Source organism: Apteryx mantelli, chromosome 9 (genome assembly GCF_036417845.1).
Source record: "Apteryx mantelli isolate bAptMan1 chromosome 9, bAptMan1.hap1, whole genome shotgun sequence".
Classification (NCBI taxonomy): Eukaryota; Metazoa; Chordata; class Aves; order Apterygiformes; family Apterygidae; genus Apteryx; species Apteryx mantelli.
In genome coordinates, this window is record NC_089986.1 from 11,128,776 (window position 1) to 11,142,654 (window position 13,879).

A 13,879-nucleotide genomic window follows, 5' to 3' on the forward strand; every position below is an offset into this window, starting at 1 on the left:
CTAGGGCGCGCGAGCCGCCCTCCTCATTCCCCTTCGGGAGCCGCGCCCCCGCTGGCGCATGCGCACCACCGCCGGCGGGCGCTCGGCGGGGCCGGCCTAGAAGGAGTTACGTCAGGCGGGCGGGGCGGGGGAGGTGGGAGGGGCGGGCTTTCTCGCCCCCCGCTCTATGGTTGGCCGCGGCCGGCGGAAGCGGCCCCGCCCCCGCCCGGCGCGCGCTGGCGGGAAGAGGCGGTGGGGTCCGTGGCGTGGGGGGCCCGCGCGCCGCGGCCGTGTGGTGGCTGGAGCGGGGGGGGGCGCGTGCGTGACGTAACGCAACGCAACGCAACGTAACGTAACGTAACGTGCCCGGCCTAACGGCTGGGCTGAGGCGACGCGCCGCGTCCCCCCGCGGGCCGTGAGGCGGCCGGGCGCGGCGCGGCGCCATGCAGGCCTTCCTGAAAGGCCCGTCGTCCATCAGCACCAAGCCCCCCGCCGCCAAGGAGAGGGGCGCGGCGGGGAGCAGCGGGGAGGGCAAGCGGCTCAAACCCATCCCCTGGGTGGAGAAATAGTAAGGGCTCTTCTTCGGCCGGGGGCTGCGGGCGGGCAGGCGGGTCACCGGGGTGTCCGCAGCCCCGGGGTGCGGAAAGGAGGGGGGCACCTATGGGCGCCTCTGCCTGGGAGAGCAGCTGCAGCTCTCTGTGCTTCCGGGGAAAACCAGCAGCGTGAAATGCTGCAAGAGCCCTCTCTTGGAGAAAATGCTTGCTTTTGGGGAAGCCTGTGTTAGCCCCCAGAGTGGTAAAACACTGTAGGCTGCAGGACGGTTGTGCTTCTAAAAAAAAACAACAAAAAACCAAAGCCTATAGACTAATGTTTACAAGAGAAATAGGCAAACAGCTTCCTGAAAAAATTAAATCACTTCGGTACTATAGTCTAGAGCTGTATGACAGATTTCCTCCATTATGTTTTTGATCTCAAATACAGAATTTGCTGTAAATGTTCAGGGCCCAATGTCACCTGAAAGCAAAGTATTGTTTTTCTCAATTCTAATTTTTGCTGAAACTTTATTAGATAACAGATTGCATTTAATGTCTTTTTATTTAGTCGCCCAAAATATGTGGATGAAGTTGCTTTCCAGGATGAAGTTGTTGCTGTGCTGAAGAAGTCCTTGGAAGGTGCTGATGTGAGTGTAATGCTGACAGCTACCCTATTATAGTATGGTTAAGAAGAACCTTTAGCCAGTGGTTATGAATTATCACTTTACTAAGTTAGGAATGATCATTTTTTCAGTAGTACTTTACAAACAAGCAAACTGATTTTCTAGTAGTATACTGTGAGGAGTGTGATGTTTCTGATGTTTCCAGCTCTCTAACTCTCATCAACTCCATCAAAAAGATGTTTCTGTTTTCATGGACTGCTAATGCCAGCTGAAATGGTTGGTAAGGCTGTTTTGAAGATGGCATTCATGATTGAGATCTGTTCGCTGAGAACTATAATGAACAATTCAGATATTTAGATTTTTTTGCAAGAAGCTTTTCACTGCTAGTGTGTTCTGATGTGCAGCATGCACTGGTAATCTTACGTATTTGAAAGTTTTATCTTAAACCAATTTACCAAAGAATTCTGAGTTTTTGACTAGCATGAGTCTTTCTATCTGAAAATATTCATTTAATCAGAATTTCTTAAGGTTTAAGTACTTGATTTGTTTGAGTTTAGGGAACCAAGGTGAAGCTGGTAGGACAGAACTGGGAAAGACTTTTACAGTTTATTTCATACAGTAACACTGCTGCACTTTATCTATATAGTTGAATTAATTAGTAAGGAACTATTAGCAACTAATTGGAGAAGAGATGCTTGCACCTATTCTGTCCTGGCACATCAGTCTTGTAACATTGCTTAGGTGATGGATTAGGAAGTTCTATTTTGAGCAACAGCTATTTAAAACTTTATAGCCTCTGGATCAGCCATGTTTCTAGGATTATGCACCTAGTACATTTGCAGTGACTTTTTGCCTCCCAAGTTGAAAAGTCAAATTATACGTTTTGTTTATACTTACAGGCTTTGTATTTTATCATAGCTACCCAAACTCAGCAGGACATTTGAGAACAAAGTCGTTCAAGTCGTTTAAAATATTTGGTGCTTATAAAATCTAGGCATTTTTGTTAGTTCTTGAAAGGACTTATTTTTATTAAAGGGCAAAAGTTTAAATTAAAGTCTGAGGTGGCTGATGCTTGTTTTAGAGGTTCTTATTGAATCTGGAGCTCTGTTGAGTCTCTCATGGTCTTACTGTTCCTGTTAATTTCATGAATTTGTTAATCAGTGTTGTGACCTGTAGCGTACATGTGATCATCCAATAGTAAGATTTTGTAGGCCCCCTTCCTCGCAGTTGCTGTAATGTAATGTACTGATAGCAACTACAGAAACTGCTGTGAGAACATCGTAAATTCATGTAATGCACTTTATCTAAACCTTAGTGTTGAAAGTGGGGAGTCAGTGCTCTGTTGATTTGCCTGTAACTATTTGTGGGCCTAAGTTTGGGAGCTGCTAAATAGGGCAGAACTCCTAGATCGCTGATACATCTCAGTCTTAAATAGCGAGCATCTCTTTTGTTATAAATTGGAGAGGCCAGAGTCCAAGTGGTTATGAGCTGGTGAAATTGATTTCTGCCTGCCAGGACTGTCAATTTTGTTGCTGTTGCCATTCCTGCTTTTTGCCAAGAAGCTGACATGTGTCATAGTATTCTTTAATTTTCAGTTACTTGATGGTATCTTAATGACTGAAAAGAGGGTTAAGTGTAGGCTGATCATTCCAATTTACATGCTCACTTATACCAGAACTTTTAGAAAAGGACTTGAGGTTTGCGCTATGAGCAGTAACTTTCCTATAATCAGGGTAAGATATCTACAGGTATTCTGCTTACCCCTGGCAAGCGTGGAAAAACGGATAACTGGATCAGGTTACAGTCTGTTAAAAATACTGCCACTGAGTTACATAAAGGATTAGGCTGTGGTTTGTGAAAAAGCAGTATAAATACTGGTGATAACTATAATGAGAACGGAGGCATAAATGGTGAGTTGACACACAAACACTAGTTAAGTATGGGTTTAATGGAATTAGGAAACATAGATTCTTGTTAAAACTTCTTACTTGCTAATGCTCCTTTTGAGAACTAGCAGAGTGTGGATTAGCATACGGGGGGGAAATTATGAATCTTGTGAATGCACAGCTCCACAAAATGTCTACCTTTGCAGTGCACTATCTTAACATGGTTGTTACTGAATTTTCAGCTGTCACTTAGTAAACATTTCCTCTCCCTGGAGCTTTCCTAAGAGAATTAGGGAGACAATAATGTGGTATCTAACTAAACTTGGAAAAAATGTGTACTAGTCTTGAATGCGTTTACTTTTTAATAACCAGGGAAACAAGCACTAGCAGAAAGAACATGCAAAACTTGAAATGGGTTTGTTTACTGTAAAAGATTCAGGCTGTATTATTCATACTTTTACAGTAGATACACAGTGAGTCTGTTCTCTGTGTCTTAGTTGTTAAGGGATGCTTGTTACTATACAGGTCTGTCTATATTTCGTTTTCTGGTTATGATATGTGTACTCTTGCATTTTTATACGCTCTTTGGATGTTTTTGTTTTTGCTGTTCCCATTCTGTCTGCATTGCTTGCTATATTCAGCATGAAATTCTCTAACTTTAGTAAACTCTTTTTAAAAATAGAACCTTTATTAAGGGCTGGAAATCAAGTCAGACTGGGGCTAGTCTTTTTGCTATTGACTAGAGGGGACTATTGGATTCTTGTTCTAAGAATGTAGAATTGGAAGGGATTTTTGGGTCATCAACTCCCATCCCCTACTGTCAAAGGCAGGTGTTTTAAAGTGCAGCCTGATCAATTTATAAGAGGAATTACTTGAGTTAGTTATACAGAAAGTTATCACTTGTTTGATGGCTGAAAACAAGAGGTTTTCTAGTTAAAGCTTACTCATAGCTAATTTATAGCAACTTGGTTTTGTGCCAACGTTGCTCTTTGTCCCTGCTGCTGCTCTCTGATATTTTCATGGAGAACAGTCATTCCTCCAGCTTTTGTTTTGCTAAGCTAACTAAACCAAACTCTTTTGGCCACTTCTCATAAGATAAGCTCTCTGTTCCCTTAATCACATTTTTCAGTTTGGATTTATATTTCTTGAATAAGGATGACCTGAATTGTATGTACCTTTTCAGATAAAGTCTTATTAGCACCATGTTAGTATTAATTTTTGTCCATCTCTGTACAGAAATACCCAGCCCAGGACCACTGTGTTACACAGGCTCAGGCTGTTCCTGTGACTGACAGATAAAACTAAGTCAATTTTTATTTTACTTCCAGGTGATGAATTCCAGGCACCTAGCAGATAATTAATTACAGTCTCAAACTGTGAGATTTTTATACTTTGTACTGCTAAATGTCATCCTATAATTATTACTGCAGTCTTTGCTGTGCTGCTTGATCTTCCTGTGTCAGCATATTTCTTCAATGCATTCCTATTTTCACGCCAAGGCAATTATTGAAAATATTTGAAAGATCAGTAATCCTAATCTCTTTGAGAGATGCCACTGATTTCCTCCTTCAAAAAATCATTGGATGAATGTAGAAAATTACTTGTTAGCACTCATATATTCCAGGCAATCGTTGCAAGCATCTCCATGATTACTGCATTGCACTCACCACAATTACAGTGCAGGCATTCACAAGCTACCTTGTGCTTACTGCAGTGGAGTTACGGCAGCCCAGAACTCTCAGCATGGCCTGCAAAGGCAGTCTGAGGAGCTGAGAAAATATGGGATAGTTAACCTGTGCCAAATTTTATCATAGCTGCACTGCTAGTAGTATGCAGACTGTTTGAAGGGCATCTTTGGATAAATTTGCATGACACTGCGTATCTGTAGCAGTAAGCTCTGTATGCTTTAGTAACTTTATATCAAACTTGGCCTGGAGGCAATATAGCCAAATAAAATATGAATTGAGTAATCAGTTTTGACAGAACTTGTGATTGTGCCACCAAATGTCAGCTTGTTCATGCAGTCTTATAAACATCAATTGATTTGTCATCTTTTAAAGCACTATATGCAGTGACCTAAAAGTGAAGGGCTTGGTATTATATAGCAGAAGGAGTGGATAATTTCTGTCCTATCAAGTGCTTGGTTTTCCAGTAGATTTTGCTGAAGGTTTTTTGCTTGTTTGTTTTAAAACTCTGCCTTGCTGTTTCAGCTTCCTAATCTGTTGTTCTATGGCCCACCTGGAACTGGAAAGACTTCCACAATTTTAGCAGCAGCTAGAGAACTCTATGGGTAAGCTGGAATCTAGTAGCTTTGGTATAAGTGTCTGTATCAAATGTCTGCCAGTCATGTGACATAGTGCTTCTGGTCCTTACTTGTTTTCACATGGCATCTGGAAACTCTTGCATCCATTGAAAGTTTTTTTTAGGAAGAGCTTCATGTTGTTGTTCACTTGTAACATGAGATTTCTTTCCGTGTTGTCCAGTCATAAGTCTGTTACCAATATAGACTTGTAACACTTGCTTGAGACTAGCAGCCATGTAACCCTATGTACTTTCAACTATGTCTTTATAATAGAAAAGAGTATGAAAAGAAATGGCTTGCATATGCATTATTGAACTTTATAAAGGAATTCTAATTTTAATAATATCTTCAGTAAGTTCTTAGCTATACATAGATCTCAAGGCACTTCATGAAAAGGGTGAATCTTACTCTTCCCATTACGCATCATTTAGTTGTGCCTGAAAGTAATATTGGGAGTCAAAGTAAAATGCAGCAGGTGTTGTAGTTCTTATGAACTCTTTGTACATTTATTGACTCACTTCTAACATTTGGGAATTTTTGACTGGTGGACTCACAGTGCCCTGTAAGCAAAAAATGAATGAGAAGTTGGTTTGATGTTTTGAACAAATCTAATGTCAACTTTGGTACCTTGTTTTTTCCCTTGTCTTTAATTTTTGGCTAGTGATGTTTTTAGGAGAGGACAACTCCTTACTGTGCATCCATTTGAATTCTCAGATTTTAAAATCCCCTGTGTTCAATTTTTTTTTTTTTCCTCAGAGGTGCTACTGCCTAGTACTCTGCTGCTAAATACTGCCTGTATTATATTTTCTAGATGGATGCTTTATGGCGGTATTGCAGCTGCAAAGCACTGCAAATGATTATATCTGGGGATTTTATTGATTCTTCCACTTGGCTCACAGCATATAAGTAGAAGGGCACATAACATAATGTCCTGAACTTGTGAAGCCAACTTTCTCTTTTTTTTCCTGGATAACTGGTGTAATTTTCAGGCTTCACTGTTTCCTGTGGTCTAGGAGGCAACTCTAAAAATAGCTAATGGAAATTCATATCTAACATTTAATGATCTCCAAAGTAATTGTCTTTTAACAAAGTATATTATTTAGTAACATTAGCAAAATATCTGCCGTTCAGAAAGGCCAGAAGGATTGTTGTTTTACTTTGTAATGTATCATTACAAAAGTTAACAGTTAACATGTTGTAATGAAAATTTTGCAGGCCTGAATTATTCCGGCAGAGAGTTCTTGAGTTAAATGCTTCTGATGAGCGTGGAATACAAGTGATTCGGGAAAAAGTGAAGGCTTTTGCCCAGCTAACTGCATCTGGAAGCCGTTCAGAGTAAGCACAGGATCAAAGCTGACCCTGTTTGATGGACTTTCTTTCTTAGGACCATGCATGTGGTTGTTTTTATTTAGGTTAATTTTATAATTCTAATGCAAGCAATGGGTCCGCACTGCCTAGAAGTTTGCAACATGCACAAGACTTTGGCTAAGCTTTATTTCATGTTGAGAGATTGAATACCTGGGTGGATTTTTTTTTTTTTTACTGGTGGTATTAGGGTCATTCAGGTGGAGAGGTGAAGACCTCCAAAAGATCTAGCCTTATGGATTTAGTAATACGCTGTTGACTTTGCAAATGCTGCCTGACTACTATAGAAAGACTTTTCATAAATTATGGTAGGAGTTAGTTCTCTAGTACCCGTAATATGCAGTCTTATACAAAATTGATGCTAGTTGGTGAGAGGCTAACAAGGTTCTGGTGGTGACCTGTACAGGTGAAGCAGTGCAGGTCAAAGAATGGATTGTGGAATGTAACAGGAAGAAACTGCGTGCCTGGACCATTTGGCAGGAAATGATCTGAACTTGTGTACTGAAAGTGGTCTGCTACAGTGTTCTTTCAATTTCTGGGAATCAGGAAGCCTGTAAAAGAAAATACTGCATTAGCTATTAAAGGAAGTAACTTCAAGCATGAATACAAGTATTAGAGAATTTTTGCAGTGTTCAAGTGTCAGTTTTTGTATGTGAAATCAATCCCTACCCCTTTATTACAAATATTCATCCCTTATCTAAAAATAATCAAAAAAATAGAACATCTGAATTTTTTCTTTTTATTCTGTATAGATACTTGAACAAAATATGAGCTACCATTTGCAGTGATATTTTTTACTTGGTTTGTAGGTCTGCATGTCTCTTGGATAATGGGTTTCTTGTTTGTTTTTGTTTTTTCCAGTGGTAAAGTTTGTCCTCCTTTTAAGATTGTGATTCTGGATGAAGCAGACTCTATGACTTCAGCAGCCCAGGCAGCCTTAAGACGTACGATGGAAAAAGAATCTAAAACAACACGTTTCTGCCTTATTTGTAACTACATCAGCAGGTTTGTGTCAAATTTGTTACTTCCTTGGGCTTGTCGCTCTTCTTATTCAGTACTTTTTTTTTTTTCCTGTGAGACTGATACCTAGTTTTCACAGCTCTCTGTTAATAGAGCTGCAGCTATGTGAGTACTACAAGATTGAAGACAATGTTTAGGTTTCAACTTCTGTTCTTTACAGTGTTGCAATTTTAAGGTTATGTTGCTGTCTTCTGCCCTGATAGCTTCATCTGTATGATTGTGACCCATGAAGTCATTTGCCAAGACACTTATCTTTTTTTCCAGAATAATTGAACCTTTAACATCTCGATGCTCCAAGTTCCGCTTCAAACCTTTGTCAGACAAAATCCAGCAGCAGAGACTATTGGATGTTTCTGAGAAAGAACAAGTGAAAATCAGTGGTGAGGTAACTTCATAGTTGCTGTATAGTTCTATTGCTTAATCCAGTGCATAATTACATTGAAGTGAAAGGGGGTTAATTAGCACTACTTTTCCAGGCTGCTCCGTTGTGCTCAATATAGTATATAAACTAATTTAGATATTATTCTCATCCATAGATGGGGTAGAATTTTCAGAGACTTCCTAAGACCAGAGAAATGTCCACCAAAGAAAATAAGCGTAAAATCACAGGGCTTTTAGTTCTGTACTGAGCATGCTCACATTAAACCATGCTTCATTCTGAAGCTGTCAACACACATTTGCACTGCTTACAGTGTTACATAGTTAATAATGCATTCAGTATGTATACTTCCTCTATTGCCTTTCAAACTACTCAAACTTTGTATTTCTCATGAAGTTTTAAGGCTGGCAAACATGAGTAAAGGTAAAGTAAATATTCTACGAGATGATTTTTGTTCCTTTGTATCATTTAAACGCAAAAGAAAAATCAGAACTTGTACTTCTGCATGTACAAAGAGGCGTTGACAGATTTGAGGAGTTAGGTGTAACTTAGTCCATGGAATATAACTATGCATCTTGTGAATCTGTTGCCTCACGCTTTAGAGAGCAAGTTAAATTTGCTGCCTCATACATCAGAGAATAAGTTAAAAGCTGCATAGGTAATATAAGTTTCTGTAATCTAGGATAAACAGTGGATCACATCACACTTGTGTGCTGCTGTCCTAAGCCTCATTTCAGCTTTGGGACAAGTAACTTGAGAAGTGTTTGGGCATGTATTTGTAATATGAAATCCTGTTCCTGAAAGCTGCCATCTGCATTAGACTTGTAGTAGTATTTATATTAGTAGAGATGTTGCTTTGTGACTTGTGTATTGAGCCTGTCTGTGACCATCTGCTTCAGGTATTACTTGACATTTTAAAATCAATTTGCTGAAAAAGTGTACTGGATTTTAATTAACAATGGAAGTATAAGTTGTCATTTTTCCACATTGTTTCTCAGGCAGTATCTTACCTTGTTAAAGTGTCAGAAGGAGACTTAAGAAAAGCGATTACTTTTCTTCAAAGTGCAACCCGCCTAACAGGCGGGAAAGAGGTCACAGAGAAGATAGTCACTGAAATTGCTGGGGTAAGTTATGCTTTACAATTTCTCCTGTAATTAGTTTGAGAAGTGTTGGGTAATAAGCATACTTGCTTCATGTGTCTATTCAGGGTGTTTTGGTCAAAGTTTGATAAAAATGGTTGTATTCCTATTAGTATTGCTAGTATGGTACCAATACACAACTAATCCCCACCCACCCACACATAATTTTAATGACTGCCTCATTCTGTGCGCTCACTAAATAGCAAATGTCTAGTAACTTACTGTATAACTAAAAGAAAACTGTAAAATAGTCTTACAGTTTAAACAGAGTTTAAAATATTCTGCCTGTGAATGCAAAATTATACATTATGCAGCATTACAAAACATGGTTTGGAAACACTGCAGGAGAATAACAGCTCATTTTCAGTGTAATGTTCACAGTGACACTGTCCCTTTTAGCATCTGTACAGCTTTTGCTTTTTAACAAAACAGCAGTGGCTTCTCCAGAATAACATTAAGTAATACTGACAGGGACAGCAAAAAATGGAGAAAATGGATCTAGTAACTTGTGGGAAGGTGTTTCTATAGCAACAAAACACCCCCTAAAGCAAGAAATCTGAGCCTGGGAGTGGAGGAGCCAGAAGTAAATGGGCTTTAATGTCTTAGTTTGCCTTGAAGGTGCTACCATCATGGCTAATTGTACTGTACCTGTTTTGGGGTTTGCCACTTTGAGGGAAAGAAAACAGAGGCAAATGCTGCTGTGCACCTGTTGTAGAACAGTTTTTAAGTCTTCTCAGTGAACTCTGTTCAGTTTTGTGTATCTAGCTGTATTAAAAGAGCTGGATTTTATTTACATGTGTTACATGTAACTTACCACTCAAAGTGGTAATTTCTAAAAAACCTGGCAGAGAGATTGATGTAATGATAGGAAAGAGAAGGCGTAAAATTCCATTTGACAGCTTGCTGAATAATATTTATTAAACCAAAGGAACCCAACTTTACATCTCTGTAGTAACATACAACCAACAACTCAAAGTTTTTATTGTAACCTTTGTACAAAAGACTAATATAAGGAAGCTTTGTAACCAGAGGAAAAACTGTCCAGACACTGGCAGGAATGACAATGAGTATAGGGGGGAATGCGGGTAGTGCTTCCCTGCTTAGGGCTAAGTAATGGCATCTGCTGACTTTTTGTCTTCCGATTTATTGACTAATCTTGCTGCATTGAGCTTGTTTTTGGATGTCACTGGTGCTTAACTGGAGAGAAACTGATTTGCTGTTTTGCTTAGCTGCAGAATGGTACAGAAAGCATAGCCTGATCTAATTGTTGAAGTAGGTTTAGTCAGTGTCCTGAATAAGTAATTACATGTTTTGATTTGGGAATGTAGCTTTGACAGTTCACTATCATTATGTAGTTTTTCTTTCGGTATTGCCAATATAGAAAAAATATCAAAGCCTAGCTCTCAATCTTAAAATCGAGTAACTTTGTCTTATATACTTATTTGAGAGTGGTATGGTGTGTAGGGGAAGGAAATGCTAAAATGGCCTCCTTTATAAAAAGTTTGAATCTTTTACCGTAAGCATCAGCTTTAGTCATGACTTTATAATTTTAAGCTTACAAAGCTGAAATTAAAAACTTCTTTTTACAGGTTGTGCCTAAAGAAACAATTGATGGATTGCTGTCTGCCTGCCAGAGTAGTTCATTTGAAAAACTGGAAATGGCGGCAAAGGTAGAGTTCTCTTAGTACTCTAGTCTGGATATCTTTCTAAGTCCCTGCCCTGTGTATCTGGGTTACTGGCTTGCAGTTGAAGAGCATTTGGCCTCAGGTCAGTTAGGATGCAAATTTTGGGAAGCATATATGTCACCAGGTGATAAAGTGATCTTACCCTTTTGAGTAAGAGCTGGTAAAGGTGAAAATAAGATTCCATACCAACTTGACTGTGGCCTTCTCCCAAGTAAAGCTATGGAGCTGTTAGGTGGAATTATGCAGAGTAAGAATTTCTAGTAAGACATTCAGCTCAGACCTTTAGGATTATGTCCTCAGTGAATATTCTGCACTAGTAACCTTCTAGGTTACAATCCAGGTTCTCAAAGACAATTTGGGGGAAATGGGGAGTGGGAGAAAAATCTTACCTTTGGCAGTTTATGGATACACAGAGGCTATGTAATATGTGAAATATCTGAATAAAGTTGTAATAGGCCTCTGGTTTTAAAATATGACATGTTTACCATGTAGTACCCTAGTGAGTAAGTTCATCTTACAAACCACAGTGACTTCAAATAAAAATTGCTGGAGAAGGCACAAGCTACCCATTCATAGAGGTGGATTTATTTTCTTTAGTACAAAAAAAAGTTTCTCCTACTCTTTGAAGAATGGGAAATTCCTAAACTCATGAATTTAAAGAAGGCTTAAACAGTCTTGAACTGAATCTTGAATCCCCCCCATCCCTGACACAGGGGGGGACATGCCATGGTACCATTCTCCCCTCCACTGAAATGTTTCCTACCCATGTGGAGAAAGGCAATATGGGTGAACATCTTGCTTTCCGCTTGGCAGAGCCTCATAGGATGGTTTTGGCTGGACCTTCAGTTTTAAGTCTGGATTTATTCTCCCAGAAACTTGCAGCAGATCTGAGAACTGTTGTACCAGGATTTGTACAAATGTCACTGCCTTACACTTTCAAGTTTCCTCACCTTGGTGTATAGAAATGTGTTTACAGTAAGAGATGATAACATGGACTTCACATATCCTTAGGGCCTGGTAGTCCTTCATCAGAACCTGATGTAATCTACTTGTAGGAGTTTGGAACTGTTCTCCAGTTTCTAGAGTAGGTGCCTCATGGTGGAATTTTGCTTAAATATTAGTACTCGATATACAGTTGATAGAACTTGAATATATACTTTTATAAAGCATGGATGTGTATTTTGCTGTACAGAGAAGTAAGGTTTCTTCTAATTTTATAAGCTTCTCTGTGCTTAAATGGCTTCAGTGCTTATGCTTAAATGGCTCAGTATTTGCCATTTTTATAACTTGGCACTACTGATCTTTAAAAAAAATAATAAAAAAAATCTCTTTAATTGTCATGGTTCTGATTTTATCAAAAAAGCTTTGGCCTTGCAGATCTCTACATGCTTGAGGCTAGTAAATACCAGAGTGAAGAAAATAAACTGAAGTAGGTGGCTGCGAAGGCTGTGAAACTGCCAGATTATGCTGTGGATGCCAAGCTTTCCTAATTTTAGAGTGAGATTGGACAGGTTCACTAGAGGTTTCTAAATGCTTAAAACTGTCTCTGGCTGAAGAAATCCCTGAGATAGATACAAATTGTGACATGCTGTGAGAATATTTGGGTGAGGTTATCACTATATGCCTGCCATGTTCTTAAGCTCTTTCCTAGGTGCTCACTTTGGGTTACTTGTCAGGTGGGATGCTGGACTATATGTAAACTACTGACTTGTGCTATAAAACAACTTCCATAAAAACATCCGGTAAAGTCTTTCAGTTTATGCACAATTTTTTGGATTGATCTTTCAGTTTGTGGTGTTTCTGCTGCTGCTTAGCTCTTGCTAAGCTCTTGCTATTTTCCTCTATCCCTGATACAGAATCTGATAAACGAAGGATATGCTGTTGCTCAGCTTTTAAACCAGCTTCATGATATTGTCGTTGAGAGCGAAGATTTCACTGACAAGCAGAAATCTGCTATAGTTGAGAAACTTGCGGTAAGACTGTAGCTTGAATTCTTAAAAATAATAATCTCCATTAATCTCTATTGGTCAATCTCTGTTCACCCCTCCTCTCTCTCCCAAAAAGTATACCCAACTATTCTTGATTTTTTTTTTAGTTCTGAATGCTGTATTTCATGGTAGAATGTGAATTTTTGTTCCTGGGGAGGCTAAGAAGTTCTATGAGAAAGCATTGAAATCCTGGTTAAGACAAATGAATTATTGGCCAGATTAGATTGTCCTAATGTTGCTCAAACAAGAGACCGATGTTTTGTTTTGTTTTGTTTTGATATAAATTTGGAGAGGAAATTAAGCAAAGAGATGAGGACAGGTTCTGCGTAAAGTAAGAGCTGCAAGATAAAAGTGTGAGTTTATTTTGCTTATTGGGCAGTTTTGTAAACTATGCCTTCCCAAGAACAAAAAATGAAATAACTTCCTCAATTTTGACCAAGAAGAGAGGACATCTGTAGTGCAGATCTGCATGCTACATTCAGTGAAGAAAGATGGATAGTGCTGTTTGCCAGCAGAGTGATTCTCCTGGCAGTGAGTTGCAGCGCTAATGGTGCATCCCTTCACTTACATAAACTGTCAGCCTTGGTCTCCTCAGGAACATGGAGGCTCGGAGAGGTAATTTTTCCTGGTATGGTGTGACTGGCATGATGTGATGGCTGCTGGAGAAGTAGTTGCTAACTAATAAACAGTTTGTCCTTCTGTGGTCACGGGACCATAACTTGTCTCTTTATTTGCAGGAAGTAGACAAATGCTTGGCAGATGGTGCTGATGAATACTTGCAGTTGATGAGTCTCTGTGCCCTTGTGATGCAGCAGCTAACGCAGAACGTTTAGCTTCAGCAGGCTGGCAGTGGCGTAGAGCAACTTTTTGTTTCATGGGTGGCTTCAGTGTTGATGGAAGTGATCTGTGTACTTTTGTACTGTTTTTGCAATAAAAGGACTGCTCAGCAGTTAGAAAAACTAACAGTGGAGTAAGAGTTG

The 13,879-nt window shown here is 39.5% G+C and overlaps 1 protein-coding gene across 1 annotated transcript; it reads left to right on the top strand.

Moving 5' to 3' along the window:
* The first annotated feature begins 320 nt into the window (after window positions 1-320).
* RFC4 (replication factor C subunit 4) lies at window positions 321-13,862 on the top strand. The gene is made up of 10 exons (XM_013939761.2): window positions 321-547; window positions 1,081-1,159; window positions 5,232-5,311; window positions 6,539-6,658; window positions 7,550-7,693; window positions 7,973-8,093; window positions 9,086-9,211; window positions 10,816-10,896; window positions 12,768-12,884; window positions 13,637-13,862. Exons 1-10 carry the CDS (start codon window positions 423-425, stop codon window positions 13,730-13,732), a joined length of 1,089 nt encoding a protein of 362 aa, XP_013795215.1. The 5' UTR covers window positions 321-422; the 3' UTR covers window positions 13,733-13,862.
* The last annotated feature ends 17 nt before the right edge of the window (window positions 13,863-13,879 follow it).

What these genes read in the sequence shown, in the direction of transcription:
- RFC4 (XM_013939761.2), top strand. Translation starts at nt 423, where the DNA reads ATGCAGGCCTTCCTGAAAGGCCCGTCGTCCATCAGCACCAAGCCCCCC. An exon ending in AACTGGAAATGGCGGCAAAG is followed by an intron (nt 10,897 to 12,767) that starts GTAGAGTTCTCT and finishes TCCCTGATACAG; the next exon opens with AATCTGATAAACGAAGGATA. An exon ending in CTATAGTTGAGAAACTTGCG is followed by an intron (nt 12,885 to 13,636) that starts GTAAGACTGTAG and finishes CTTTATTTGCAG; the next exon opens with GAAGTAGACAAATGCTTGGC.